Raw genomic sequence first — 15495 nt, forward strand, 5'->3', positions numbered from 1 at the left:
ATAGATGCAATCGCTCTCGGCCAGAAAGCTGGGCTCTGACTCCATGGGGCTTACTCCAGTCACACTCTCGCCCATTGCAAAGGGAGTGTGGCCTAAGTAAGATCCGTAAAATCAGACCTGCTGACAATGTAGAATTGCTCACACAGAGACCCCTGCAGTGTGGGTCATGAGCAAAGCATCACACATGTGGATTAATACCATAATCATTATGGTATTAATCCACATGTGTTAAAGATGAGACTTTCATTCTGAAGGAAATGTTGGTAAAACCTGCCCTTTTTACCCTTTTGGTCCTGGACATAGAGGATTCACATGTTTATGCCCAGGAGGCAGAATTTCCTCTTTTCCTTAAGCAATTAAAGGCTGCTGTTGAATCGCTGGGGCTAGAGCAAAGCCGGAGTCAGAAATGACAACTGACAAATTACTCTGGTCTCAGTGCTTGCTGCTTAGGAGAGATTCGTACAAAGCACAGATTCAAGAAGAAGTCAGAATCTTTGCTAATGGACTTAACCACGAACCTGGTGTTGAAAAATGATGTCTCTGGTAAGCCTTTGAAACATGAAAATAATGAGACCTGAGCCCAGTAGGAATGAAAACAATATAAAAATTACATGATTGTTTTCATTGGTTTGACAAGGGAACTGCAGTGTGCTTTGGATGTGTGTCTTGGGTGGGGGGGTGGGGGGTGGGTAACACAGATAGAGGAAACAAATACTAGTCCTGGGAAGGTTGTATTAAACCAGTATTTTGTGTTTGCAAGCAACACCGTGATAACCAGTGAGGGCTTTCATGGTATGTCCAAAGGGACAGTTCTCAAAGGAGAGAGAACAGAAATTAGCCAGTCGAGTCCAGTTTGGGCATGGACTCTGGCCATTATGAAGTCAGGCTCATTTGAACATCCCTCCCGCCCACATGAAACTGGAGAAATGTTTAGGGAGAAAGCCAAACAAATAAATTACCCATGATCAGACTCTCCCCCAAAATATTTCAACCACTCAGAAACCTAAACTGGCTCCAGTGTATTCGGTCTTGGAGGGTGTATTTTGCATGATGCGGTGTAAAAATTTGTGATGGCAGGGAAGCCACATAGCAAAGAAATCTCTCCTGACAGAAGTACTAGCTCTCAAAGCACTAACATAAGTAACGTAAGAGAAATAGACGGGGAGACGGCAGCCGTGGTTGATACATACGTCAGTGTTCAGACCACTGATCACATTCACCGGATGTCGCTTTTTCTTAATTAATTCTCTGTGGGTGTAGCTTCCTTGTCCTCTGTCTTGTGTCTGCTGATAAAGTCAAGTTCCAAGGACTGCATTTGGCCCTCAGATACGGGTGCGCCTGACTCCCATTGATGGCAAGAGAGAGACCCCCCTTAAATGTGCCACTTTGTCAAATCCACACTACGGGGATTGTGTGGGGACGAGCTCAAGGCCTTCGTCTGTCTGGAACTGTATAATCATCAGCTATTGGCTTCCCCCGCCTTTTCCTGTCCTTCCCTGGATCTTGTTAATGAGTCAATTGTTAGACCCCACTTCCTGGATGGAGAGTTTCTTTATGCACTTTGTTTTATCCGTGCCACAATTTCCTGAGCAAGCTGGCCCCTGCATGCCAAAACCACAGGCATTCTGTCCTGTCTTGGCGAATACTGGAAGGGCACTGAGGGCTAACCAGCATGCACCTTACCTCTCACCTCCTCACTGCCCCACTCCCAGCCCTGCTCCACGGGAACGGTGGGGAGAGGGGTTACGGGGCAGGGTGGGGGGAGGGTGTCATTAGGCTTACATTATCATTCTTATTCCATTAGGATCCTTGTGTTTGAACAGAGGCAAACTAATAAAGAGATGGACTGATAGTCCCCCTCTGTATGAATGATTTAGTTTGTAGAATCAAATCCAAAAGAATTTGAATTTATCACAGCAAGATCCAGAAGGCACACCTATATCAAGAGTGTCTTTGAAACCTTTCTGCCTTATTTGTTTTCCGATAGGTTCTATTTTTTTTTTTTTTAAGTGTTTAGGTTAATACTTCTGGATACAGTGAGACTTGTCTGTTTCATTGTCATTAGTTACAAGTTTCACAGACTCTGCTGTTGTGGTTCATAGGGCAACATGAGACTTTAAGAACAGGAAAACTAGTCTTCTGTGTCAGAATGCAGACAAACAGCTAGCGATCTTATGTTGGGAGTCTCACATTTCCAAACCTGGCTGTTTGGTCCCAATGCTTCAGAATAAATGTCACAGAAAAGACGAAGAGTATTGTATAGAATCATGATAGAAAGCCAGGGCTTGGGTCTTTAGACTTTAAAACAAATGCAGTCAGGATCCTGACAGAGACCGCTTCTGTCCGGGATAGAAAATATTTCAGCAGGGATGACCAGCACCCGTCTTTACACTAGAGAATAACACCCAGAGGTTCCTCTCTGTTCAAAGAGACTTTATGCCAGACTCTGTTTGCTGGGTTTACAGATAGCTTTCAGTGACTGAAGGCCAGTAGCTATGCTCAGAGGTTGTTGGGATTATTGGACGTTGACATAGATTCATTGAGTTTTAGGTCCTAGGAGGATGCTAGGGCTGCTGATGCTGTTGAATGTGGCATCTGTGGATCCTGCTATAATAAAAGGAAGCAATTACAGTAAATAAACTAGAAATACTGACCAGCGGAAGAACTTAAATCTCCCTGGCATAGTTACTTGTTTTCCAAAGTCATCTTCTAAAGAAGACTTTGAGTTCTCATTGTGAGAGAAGAGGACAAAACCTCCTGTCGTATCTTATCAACCCCGTCTAATCCCCACCCCCTGATACTTGTCTCGAGTCTTCTTTTCACCTGAACAGTGCTGCTTTTACTACTGTCCACATCCTGGTCTTCCGTCTCATTCCCTCTCCAGTACCTTTCGCAACCAGAAACAATTGCAAAGTCCTTCCTCTGGCTGGGAAATGTTTCAAGGTGGTCTTAAAAGACATGCTGTAGACAGCACTGCAGTGAAATCTGTAGTTTAGAGAAAAGGGGCACTGTGTTTGCCTTGACTTTACCGTCAATACAATCAGCTTTACCCCACAGTAGATACCTGCCATCCTGCAGTTATTTATTGCATAGTAAAGTTACATACTTTGCTACCAAAATACTGTCTTTACTATTATGTCTATATTACACAGTTGCTATACTCTTGACTTTACTGTGCAATAAGCAAAACTGATCAAAGTTGTTTAGAGCAAATAATAACTTAGTTAATACAGATTTACTGGCTACTAAATAGCTGTTAGATGAGAATACCCCTTCTAAAGATACACGTGGTATCTAGTATCTCTAGGGAGCATAGCAATGGATCATATCTAAAGACTGTCCCTGGCCAAGTATATAAGAAGTTATATACTTGACCCTAATGTTTGAAGCCAAGTTAAAAACAAAAAACAAAAAAACTAGTCTCCTATCTTTTATTATTCAGCAGTGATAATTGTCATTCAAATTCTGCCTTCTCTAAAAATGTTGGCAAGACTGTGTCTAAAATAAGACAAATGCTCTGTCACACCCCCCCCCACCCCGCGCACACACACACACACACACAGACACACACGATGTTTTGAAAGAAAACTGTTCCAAAAAAACTTGATCAGTAACTGAAATCTTGACAAACAGAAGGCTCGGTTGGATTTGCTGACGTCCACTTGCAGGAACCCATGGCAACAGGAGCGAAACCTTTGAAACGGAGCACACACGGTGCTTAGTTTACAACAGGCACTCAGGGCCCCAGAGCAATGGCGTGGCCAGAGGGAAAGTGCTAAGAATGGGAATCAGAGTAACACATCTTTCACTGGACTTTTTCTTTCAGTATTTAACACCATCCCCAGCCTCACAGGACATTTGGCCCAAGTCTAGTTCTATGTCAGGGTCGGCAGAGTTCTGTGTAGGCCAAATCGTTCCTTCCACTTCAAAGGATTCTTTATGGCCGATGTATTAAACTTAATATTCACATCCATGTGTGAGAAAACATATTATCCCTAAGGAACTACTTTCTTATGGAAGATTGACGATACGTGTTTATTCATCCATTCAAGTCTACGTAGAAGGTTTAGAAACAAAGGGTTTGCTGCATGTTGTGCGTGAAAATAAAGCTGATGTCTGTTTTTGGTGTTAGTAACAAGTCAACCATTAGTACTTAATGTGGGCATTAGGAAAACTTAAAAGTACAGAAAGTTAAAGCTGAGAGCTAGTATGCCTAGGCAGTGCTTGGCCTCAAGTGAATAAACGTTTCACATGTTTTCCAGAAATGAGTTGCAACAGATTGATACACCTTTTTTGTTTTTTTTTTTAATTTTAACTTTTTTGGAAGGAGATGTTTTTGTTTATGAATAGCCTTCATTTCTTTTGGTGCCATATGAAAAGATACTATAGGTAGCTTAGTTTTGGATATCCCACCATGATTGGGAACACAGTCTGTTGGACTAGGGATTAGAACACACACACACACACACACACACACACACACACGAGTACACAGATCCCCTGGTCGTGATCTGCTTAATCACTTACCCAGTTTGCTACCAGAGATGCTGGTGTTTATTGGGGGGACCAAGTATTTTGCCCTCACCAACTAAGATGTGCATGCTAAATGTATCAATGCTGCTTGCCTCCATGCCGGGGGAAAATAATGCCCTTTAGAATCCATAGGCCCGTCCTCCCTTGCCTTCTAGGTGGTGACTCCTGTAGGAAAACAGAAAACTTTCCACTGCCCTTTGAAATTCTACACTTTTTATTCTTGCCTACAATTAAAAGATGCTTCAAATTATAGCTGCCCATGAAGAAGAAAAAAAAAATGTTGCATTTGTCTGCATTTCTTGAAGATTCAGCAGGCATTATACATGGTTTCCATTCTTCCCACTGTGAAAAGCGGCCAATGCTAATGATTTGCCTACGTGTATTTGCCAGTTCAGTCAACAGATGGTCACTGGGTTCCAACTGAGAATTTGCCAGCTGGTGTTCAGCCTTGTGACTGCATTAGGTAAAAGCACATTGCAAAGTTTCTAAATTCAGTGTTTTGCTGTGCATGCTCACTCACCATTACACTTAGAAGCCGGACTTGAATCACTTGCCTCAGAAACTGGGTAAGTTGTGGCCATTTTAGTTTCTAGCACTTCAAAGAGGATGCAAGTTAACGAGACAAAAATGCCATAAAAGAGGTTCAACAGCTCAAGCCTTCACGGCCTGATCTGAGGAGAGACCTAAGACTGGACATCAATTCTGACAGTTCCAGGGAAAGCCAGAATTGCCAAACTGTCGTTCATTAGTCCCACACAATTGCCTTATGAGCAAATTCTGTAAAGGTAGGGAGTCTGCGGAAAGGATGCCTGTTTCCCGTACAATTCAAATTGTGGTAACATGCACTTAATGTGAGTGCCGAGCCCGTGGCCAGCCAGGTCAGGCAGCCTCAACCTACAGGTTTGAGTGTGCTCGGGAGACACAACGTGGCGCCTGAGACCAGGGTTCGTGATCTGATGTGTAACAAACGTGCGGTAGATGAACCTACCCTTACACCAGTAGCGTACTGAAGTGTTTTCCTCTTGGTGGGTGTCTCGTAGCCAGACAGGTTCCACATTATGTCATCTTGATGCAGAACAGCTCCCAGAAACAATGGCAGCGCTAAGGACTTGGGTTAAAAGGGGGACACACAGTACCAGGAAGAAGTGCCTGAGGGCTCTGCGTGTTTGGGTGCCCTGTTGTGCAGCCCTGGCTGGAAGCCCACGTGTGGGTTCTCCAATGCCAAAGCTAAAAACGCCAGGTCTGGAGAAAAGACACATCCCCTGGGGGCATTGGCAATGCCAAGATCTAGAAAGAGACCCAACCAAGATACCTTAATAAGGAGGTAAAGGCCACGTAGTCAAAGCAAAGAATTGAAAACAATGTCCAACACAGAAGGTTTGGGGGTAGGAGGTAGGGATGGAAGGAAAATCTGTGGAACCAGGAATTCTGGAGCTGGGAAGACAGCGAGGGCAGCAGCTGCGAGCATACCTGGATGGGCTGCTGGTGTTTTTATATTGAATCACACGTGTTGGTGTGGTCCAGTGCGTGGACTTGCCCACACTGCAAGTCTCGGCCACAGGACAAATGCCCTGTGTGACACTTGTCTCTGCTGTGCGTACTGCAGCTTCTGCCCCACGCTACACAGCTACTCTTTGGCCCTGTCTGTACTCAGTTATCAAAGAAAAGGTATCCGATTACTGTTCTTCCCTAGAAGACCTCAGGCTGTAGGGCCACGAGTTCTCTAGATGGTAAATGCCCTTGACGTTTACGGAGTAGGAGCAGTTCTCAGAACAGCACCAAGATCAAGTGGTAGGGTTGCTTTATTATTATTATTATTATTGTTTTTGCTTTCAGTGCACTGTTTGTGTAGGATTCTCTTCTCCAGACTTAACCTTCCTACAGGAAAGGATACAAGGAGGTCCAGCACAAGCTGCTGCAGAGGAAGGAGCCATTAAAGTTCTCAGAGAGACCACAACTCCTTGTACTCGGAGAGGGGAGAAGCATTATAGCGATGCTGTGGTACATTCCTCCCCTTACTGTCCCAAGTCCCTCGTACCTGAGGGCGTGGAGGTGGGTGGGGAGGGGGGGCGACTGTGGAAGAGAGGGAAGAGGGGCTCTTTATGCTTGCAGTGATTAGACATGTAAAGAACATTTTAGACGTGCACATGTGCACACACACACACACAGGACCTTGGAGGGAGAATGGCAATCAGATTTACCATAAAACCCCACAGTATCTCTAATAAACTAAAAATAGATCTCACTTTATTGTGGAGATGTAATGTATTCCTAGATGCAGAGTTCTATACAAAGCTGTTTTAATGCAGTTTTATACTAATGATAAACATCCACTTCGTACATCTTAAGTAAATAATGGCTTTCCGTAAAAATGAAAATGTACCCATAGCATATGGGAAAGCAGCCATCCGCAAGTTTAGACATTATTGTCTTCCTTTTGTCTCTAAAGATAGTATCAGCCAAGATGCGGTGGGCTTACAATTCATACTTAAGAAAGGGGGATATAAAATAGCTTGGCCATGATTTGGAATGAGCTGGAAAATAGTAAAGACCTTGGTTTAAAATTATGTTCTGTTTTAACTTAGCTAGTGGCTCATTTATTTTAACGTTTGTCCCCCTCACCCAATTCGGTCCTGCACTCTTGCTTTCAGAATGAAGTAACATACATTTGAGATAACTTTGCTACAAACACCACACACATCTGGCAACATCTGAATAGAAAATGACTCTGCGGACCACCTAGCCCTGGCCCCAAGCCTTCTCTGGAACAGCACTGTATTCGTGATGAGAATATTTTGTAAATAATAATAGTACCGACAAAAGTTAGAAATACTGTCTATGTATTGTTAATCCTCCTTAATATCAGAAAAATCTGTTTCATGGTTGAAAGTAGTTTATTTTAAATGGATAGATTGCATACGCTCTGAAAACCTTAAAAAATCATTGTTTGGACTCATCCACAGAATGAGATATACTTTCTTTTTTTAATTTATTTTTTATTTTTTTAAGTTTATTTATTTTGAGAGAGAGACAGAGAGAGTGAGCAGGGGAGGGGAAGAGGGAGAGAGCAACAGAGAAATCCCAAGCAGGCTCCATGCTGTGAGCACATAGCCCGATGAGGGACTTGAACCTACAGACCGTGAGATCAGGGCCTGAGCTGAAACCAAAAGTCAGACGCCTAACCGACCGAGCCACCCAGGTGCCCCGATAAACTTTCAAAAACCTTATGAAATTATTTCAGTATGTTCTTTTAGTATCACACAACTCAACAATGAAGAAAAGTTAAAGGCACAAAAATAATCCTGAGTGTCAATTCTGCCTTTCAAAGTTTATAATACCAGGATGTGAGAGAAATATATCATTTTAAATACCACCAACCATGCAAAGTCCTATCACATGTTGAAATAAACTAGACTTTCTGTAGCTTACTTTTTTTTCTGGGGTACTCAGTGAAGAAACTGACACACACATAATTTTTCACAGAAATGTTATTCACTCTGTTTTCTCTACGTGTTCAGTCTTTGGGACTTAGCCAAAATGAGAATTAAGTTGGAGTCAGTTAAACCAATGTGACACAAACAGCTCTCTACTTTCAAAGAAAATAGGGGCATATGGACCCCTCTCCATTGTCACTTCACCATACAGAAGATTGCATAGACGGTCAAGAACTACCCATAAGGCCTCTGCTCTTACGGAATTCAGGTTGTGGCCTCTTTGAGGCTGACAGATATGCAGCTTCTGAACGTACTTCTTAAAATGGCAACATGCCAGAATCCTATTCGTAACTAAGAGAAGCCCTCATCAGATACCCAGCCCCGATTCTCCTGTCTTTTCAGGTATTTGCAGCTAAGACCACAATATTCACAAAGGCATTATCAGCAAGTATGGCTGCTTCACATTGCTAGTGCCTTTAGCACGCAAAGTAATTTTTTTTTCAAAAAGGCACAAGAAATAGAAAATGTAGAATGAAACCAAGTATCCAGAGCCCTAAGTCAGCACCCTAATCTTTTAGCTTCTGTTTGAGGCTAGCCGGAGGTCAACAGAAGTCAACGGATCCAGCAAGAGCTGGCCTCAGTGGTCTCCCAGGGTAAAAAGCAAAGGGTGAAGGCTTCAAAAAAAAAAAAAAGTTGCTTTCTATTAAATGATCTAGCAATGATAGTATCATTTAAGGCAAAGACTCAGTTAATACACCATCTAATTAATGTTCTTTTTAGTTCATTTTTAAGAGCTGATGTTCAAGTTTGGCTTAATGACGGAACTCTCAACATTACCAAGCAGGATATTTCTTAAGTGAGACAGTAATAGTTACAGGGCAGCACGAGAGCTTTCAGAGCACTTTATTTCACTTGCTCCTTCTCACCCTCTTATGATGTCATTCTGTTCCATGGGAAGACTCTGTAAATTGGGAGACGTTAAGTGACTTGCCCACTGTCCCACAGCTGCAATTGGAACTGAGCTCTTCTGACCCTCTCCAGTGCTCTTACAGGGAAAAGAACAAAAGAGAACTTTTAACATAAATACAGTTTACGCCGAAAACTTGCTCAGCAGTTTCTGTGATTCTTCCGTGTTTCAGTTTCAACAGCATCCATAATCTCAAGGCGTATTGAGAATACCCACAAAGAGCTCAAGAAACCGTTTAACTTATATCAAGATCTAAACAAATGCTGGTTCAGTGGAAGACATTACACAGAGGTAGACTTCAGGTCAACCAGGATCTCACAACAATTAAAACTGATCCAAAGATGGGAGGAAATTGGCTAAGATCCCGAAGTTGCTCAAGTCAAAGAGCTTCTCACGTCTCTGAGGGACTGTGCTGGGACATCTGAGTCCCCTTCCCAGCTTGAGAGTCTGAGAATCTGTGTCACGCAGTGGACTCTCTTTAGCAGAACTGGAGAATTCCCTTACACCTCTTTGAAGTTGCAGACACTTAATAAGACTGGGGACAAATTCATTCCCAGAACCTCAATAGAATCTCATCTGGTTTGGGGATCAAATAAGTCACTTCTTTGATAAACAGCTGCTTCTGTAGCATTCTGTCTACACTGTGAATAGAAAGGTATTTAGGGAAAGCACTTCTCCTTAAGAAGCACAGAGCTAGAGATAGACACAGGTCCTGTCTGTCTCTATATACAGACTTTTAAAATTATATACTGACGTCAAACTTTTGGCAAGGTACAAATCTGACAAAATTCACTGGATTATAAAAGGGGGAATAAAACAGCAAAAGTGAGACACATGTAGCTTGGATCTTTTTTTTTTTTTTTTTTTTAAGAACAAAACGTGTGCTTCCATATCTAGATATGATGAAAACTGACCCAGGTAGTATGGTATCCCACGGTGTTTTAATATGTAGTACTTGAGAGGGTGCTTTCTAAGGGCACCCTAATAACACCAACAAGGTCAATGGTACTTAATTTCCTTTTGGCCTCATCATAAGTAGCCATCAGTTTATTCTGAAGCATGAAGGCTGCACAACCAGTGGAACTTTATCCAATCCATGCAGTGTTCCCAGAGTTGTTCTTAGTCAGAAATTTTCACATCATTTCAGAATCTAAAGATACGTCCTTCCGATGTCATTTAGGTGACTTCCATGGATGAAGTATGTGTTTTATAAAAAGACAGTTTACTGGGTCTTTTTCCAGTTATAACACAGCCTTACAGTTTCCAAAAGCACTGTTCCGGGGGGTGGGGGGAGGGGCAATTCCCTATTTCTGTGTATATTCTTGGGAATCTATAGTGTTTAGTGGATAAAAGGCTGGTTTGTCAAAATAGCCATTTTTAGAATATTCCTTAATACAACGAATGAGCATACAGTTCCCAAGGAAGAACATGAGGAAAAACATGTATGCTTATAGAGGGAAGTTTGACTATGCCACATTCACATCCTGTAACTTGAAGGTGATCAGAGTTCTCAGGGTGAGCATAACGCTAAAGACACCGTAATACCACAAGACGTATAACGTGGACTCTGCCATATGGTGTTTTTTCCCCCGCATATTTTCATAATGGCCGTTAGAGTAACAATTACCCCATCCTTCATTCTGACGCCTCTGAAATATATGGTGACAACCCCAAGGTTCCAGAGTCCATCCATTTTCTCACCTGATGTCATTTTGCTTGATAAAGAATTTTAATAAGTTACCCAAAGTTAAATAACAATAGCACATGATCTTGTATGGGTTCAGGCTCATTCTTGGTCTCCACTTTCCTTCATGTCTCACGGAATTCAATCAGTTGTCTGGTATTTGATCTGTTTTATGGGAGCCAGTCACTGTCTCTGAAATTATGCCAAAGGGTAACTAGGAACTGACTCTAAACTCAGTTAACTACACGGCAGTCTCATAAAAGACAAAGCAGTTCAAGTGAGAAAAGATTGTATCAGATGCCATATAGATGAAAAGGAAACAAATCCAACAACTCCTCCATACCAAGCACATGTATACGAATATATTTTCCCCAACGAATCCTTGATGCTGGTGTTACTGTCTCCACCCGCACAGGTGATTCTCCTGAAACTCAGGTGAGGTAGGCGCCCGTCGTTCTCTCATCCCAACTCCATGCTCCTTCTATTGTGCTGCCTTGTTTCTCTCCAGAGACACCAGGAGTCCTAGTTACATGGAGGTACATTGAGGGAGAAAAATCCCATCTTTTCCCTACTGTGATATCCTGTTTGGAAAAAGTAAAACAAGTACATAGTTTCCGATAATACCCCATCTCCCCAACTTTCCTAACCTTCCCTTTTAATATCCCCTTAGGGTTTGTTTTCCTTTTTTTGCAATAGTTCTTGTTAACACCAGATTCAGTACGGCCCCAAACATGGTGTTGGCCTGCACCAGGAACATCAGGGAAATGGGTTGAGAAGACCACAGCATGCCTCTGTGTTTTTAAGGAGCTCCAGGGGCACCCCATACACTCTCCCTCATTCACTACAGCTGCTGAGAACTGCCCAAGCAAAGCCCTTCCATGAATTTCTCTGCTCTAAGCCAGCCTTCCGTTCGTTGGAGCTCTGACAAAACAGACTGAGAAGGGCAGACACTTTTGTCCCCCTTACACAGTGAACGTTCATTCCCCTTTGGCTTAATCCTTAAAATAAATGTTAAGCTGGATTCAATGAACGCCCCAGTATATCAGACAGTTGGTAGTGTCTTGTGAGACCTGAGGAAAGGGTTGGCCAGAACTGAACTTGACTGTAATACAAGACCATGTTCTATTATTGTTTAACTTTGGGTATTTCTCCCCTAGGAGGAGGACAGAGGAGAACTAACCAGCTCCAGGACCAAGGTAAGAGGGGAGTTTTCTTTCAAAAGAATGGGTTCCATCCATTTGAAGGAAACCCCTCCCCCACCTGTTTTTCAATCCCTTTTTCTTTATACATTTATATTTTTTAACCCACGCATTAGGAAATCAGCTTGCCACCTGTGCATAACAGTCACTTGAACATCCCCTTACAAATGTGATAGAAGGGAAAACTAGTCATATCTAGTTATACGCGAATGCATTTATGTTTTTCATCATCATCTAGTATCAGTGCTAGTCTTCCACTAAGGATCAATCTCTTGCATAGGCCTTAGGAAGTTACCATCGGCTGTTCATTTCTCTACGTGTAGAATACAGATAGTAACTGTTCATCAAGCCGTCATGAGTAATGGGGTTAAAAAAATATCGAAATGAAAATCCAAAGGATTTCTATAGAAAAAATAGTATTCTTAAGAATTTTTTATTAAAATAAGCAGCTGATAGAATTTAGATGGTATATAATTTGGAATTGGCTCAGGCTAGATTTTGGGTGTGCAGGCAGTGTAGATTTAATGAGATGTTTAAGGTACCATATGAAAACTGGATAGAAAAATGAGGAAGGGGAGCTGATATTGTCTTGAGCAGTGTTTCTTCATGCTTCTAGAGACTTTCGGGCCTTGGGTATCACTTCTAAGTGGTTTCCATTGTTATCTCTCACATTCTATGTTGCTGTCCTTGGAAATCATCAGTATTCCTTGTCTTTGGTACTGTTTTCACCTTGGTCCTTCCAGGGGGGAAGAAATCCAAGGTGAGAAACAAGTGAGAGAATTTAAATACATCCAGAATTTGAGATATCGGAAGAAAGGTAGAACTTTGGGCTCATGAAAGGACAGCTTCTGTCTTCCTGGCCCTCTCTTGTGTGACTCCAGTAGATTTTAGGGAAGCTTAAGGATCAGACAACGGACATACCTGAGGCTCGAGAAGAAAGGGAGCTCAGAAAGGAGAGGAAATGCAGGAAGAATGAGAATTCAGGCGATTTATTGCCAACAGATAGTTGTCATTCAGAAACAGTTCTGGCTGTTTCCTTACAAGAGGGTTCAGAAGCTTGGCATCACCTTCAACTTGGATCGTCGGGGTGTTTTAATGAAAGAAAATCACTTCAGACGGGTATATTTTTGTTAGAGATTATTTTCTTCTGAGCAGGAACCTCAGTAGTCATGTGATTAGGAACGTCCATGAGAAGGCGCATGTGAAATAGCAACTTGATTTTAACTTGATTTAACGCAAACTATTTTTGTAGCCGACAACATCGCAGTGGTCACCAGATACAGAAACCTAAGCGCTCGACTTTCTGCAGATATTTCATTTTGTCGTCAGACGTCAGATAGAACCTAGTTTTTACTTTCCCGCTCACTGACTCCCCTAAGGAAAAGCACAGGGTATATTTGAGGCACATTATTCATTCCTGAATTTTAAGATGCCCGATGTATGGCTTGCCTAAGCCGTGACACAAAGAAGGAATGTTACCATATTGTTACAATATCATTTAGTGGACCAGTTATGTATTAGAATTTGAGATCCACGCTGACACTAGTTATGTCAGGCGTATTTGTTGTATAATTTGAATTTTATGAAATGCTCCACGATAAGCCCATTCGGGGAAAGCATTGGTGCTGGTTCTGTGGTGATTCTTTTAGGCAAACTGCCCTGGAGATGAATCACCGTTATTGTTTTGTTGTGTCTTGTTGATTTGTAAACAGAATAGTATTGATCTCCTATCAATTACATGCAGTTTCTTAGGTACATTAAAAATAGCGAACGGAAATGGTAGCTTAAGAAGTTACCCAAGTACTTCTGCTGAGGAGCAAGTAACCAAAAGGCCACGTGCTGTGGTCTAGTGTGAACACCACTAGAGGCAAATGTAGGCGAAACTATCTGAAGAATTTAAACTTTTTGGTGTTTTCCCGCTTAAATTGTTTAATACAAGTAAACTAGAGGATACCTTTCTGTTTTGAAATCTGGTTGGGAGCCCTGTTGCTCTCAAAGATAAGCAGCTTTGTGTTTCACTTAGAATGGCATCAACTTAAAATTTTTAAAGACACAGAGGCTTAGAATTCACAGGGTTGGGCTATTGTTAGAGAATAACAGAAAAAGCACCTGCCTTTCTTTTTTTTTTTTTTTAATTTTTTTTAACGTTTTTATTTATTTTTGAGACAGAGAGAGACAGAGCGTGAACAGGGGAGGGGCAGAGAGAGAGGGAGACACAGAATCCAAAACAGGCTCCAGGCTCTGAGCAGTCAGCACAGAGCCCAACGCGGAGCTCGAACTCACAGACCGTGAGATCATGACCTGAGCCGAAGTCGGACGCTTAACCGACCAAGCCACCCAGGTGCCCCAAAGCACCTGCCTTTCAATGGCAGGTTCACACAGCGTCCCCTCCAGTGCTCATTACCTTAGAATCCCTTCTTGTCCAAGACCTGTTTTTGTCAGTCCCCTTTTTTTGGTTATGCTCTTTTCCCACTTAACCAAAATCCAAGCCAAAAGTTAGGGTAGATGAAACAAGAGTGATTACAAGACATTTCAAGCTATATATTTCAACTTCTAACTAAATAATAGTCTGTCGTGAAGGAATCTGGCACTGTAAATGAAAGAAAATTTGAAATTTTTTTTTCTTTTAAGAGGTTGGTGGGAAAGTTAAAATATTTGTAGGTAAAGGTTTACTAGACATATTTAGTGAATTAAATACATACTTAAATACACAGTAAAATAAATCTTAATCAAGTTAAACCAGACATAGAGTTGGCATTTGATAATCTGTTGATGACAAATGTAATTCTTAAAATAAAGTACTGAATTATTCTGTTCTCAGTAGTATGTTTAGCAACAGAAGAATTTTCTAAAAGTGACATGTTTTATTTGCTACACTTAAATAGATTAGTACTGAATTACAAAAATGCCATTATCTGGGATTTTTATCTTAGAGTTTCATTGGAAATGTCTGATTTCGCTTTATATTCACAACAAGCTTGTATTTGATTTTATCATTTAGTATTTTTTCCTTGCCCAGCTACACAAATCGAGCTGGTAACCCCTTCATTTTAACAATCTTTAATGTCACTGAAATATTACCTTAGATAATTTTGTTTATATGATGGACAAAATTGTTTGCCATTATTCATAAAAATAGCTAGTGTAATTTTTATGTCCCTTTTGCCAATATTTAGCAGACAGTTCGGGAGCCTTTTGCTTTATCTGTTTTGTTTTAAAACCCTCTCCATACCACGTCTTTCCCAAATCCATTAGGTATCATGGTCAAAGGAACTCCCTTTTATGGTTCAGCACAGTCTTCTTTCATTTGAACAGGCTGCTTGAAAAGTAGCACCTTAAATTAATCCCTGAGTGTAGGGATTACACCCACTGTGGTTCTTGCCCTGCCTTGGGGGTCAACATGGTATAAAGTCCCACAGTCACTGTCCTCCATGGAGAAAAACTGTGCCAAGATAACACGGTAAAGTAATGTATGACTCAGAGCAAGTGTGAGTGCTCCAGACAATAGAAAACTTGGAGATAGAGTCCAGAGTATCTGGGATAGACCTCATAAAGGTTCAGGTGTACTAGGTGATAAATATTAGTTGAATGAATAAGTCTAGGAGTGATGACTGGAAAATGGTAAGGACTTTAGAAAAGCTGGGGTGGGGGAAAAAAAGAAATGTCTGGTGAAGGTTC

General features: G+C 41.6%; 1 protein-coding gene across 10 annotated transcripts in view; it reads left to right on the forward strand.

Moving 5' to 3' along the window:
• Positions 1-15495, forward strand: part of GRIA4 (glutamate ionotropic receptor AMPA type subunit 4) — a 408691-nt gene that overhangs the window by 367798 nt on the left and 25398 nt on the right. For 4 of the 10 annotated variants that reach the window (XM_058686618.1, XM_058686619.1, XM_058686617.1 and 1 more), the window contains exon 15: positions 11776-11814. The exons of the other annotated variants lie outside the window; for them this stretch is intronic. In XM_058686618.1, the coding sequence (XP_058542601.1) occupies positions 11776-11797 (22 nt within the window). In that variant the 3' untranslated portion in view covers positions 11798-11814. The remainder of the gene's footprint in view (positions 1-11775; positions 11815-15495) is intronic. 10 annotated transcript variants of the gene reach the window in all.

The sequence above is a fragment of the Neofelis nebulosa genome, chromosome 10 (assembly GCF_028018385.1).
Source record: "Neofelis nebulosa isolate mNeoNeb1 chromosome 10, mNeoNeb1.pri, whole genome shotgun sequence".
Lineage (NCBI taxonomy): Eukaryota > Metazoa > Chordata > Mammalia > Carnivora > Felidae > Neofelis > Neofelis nebulosa.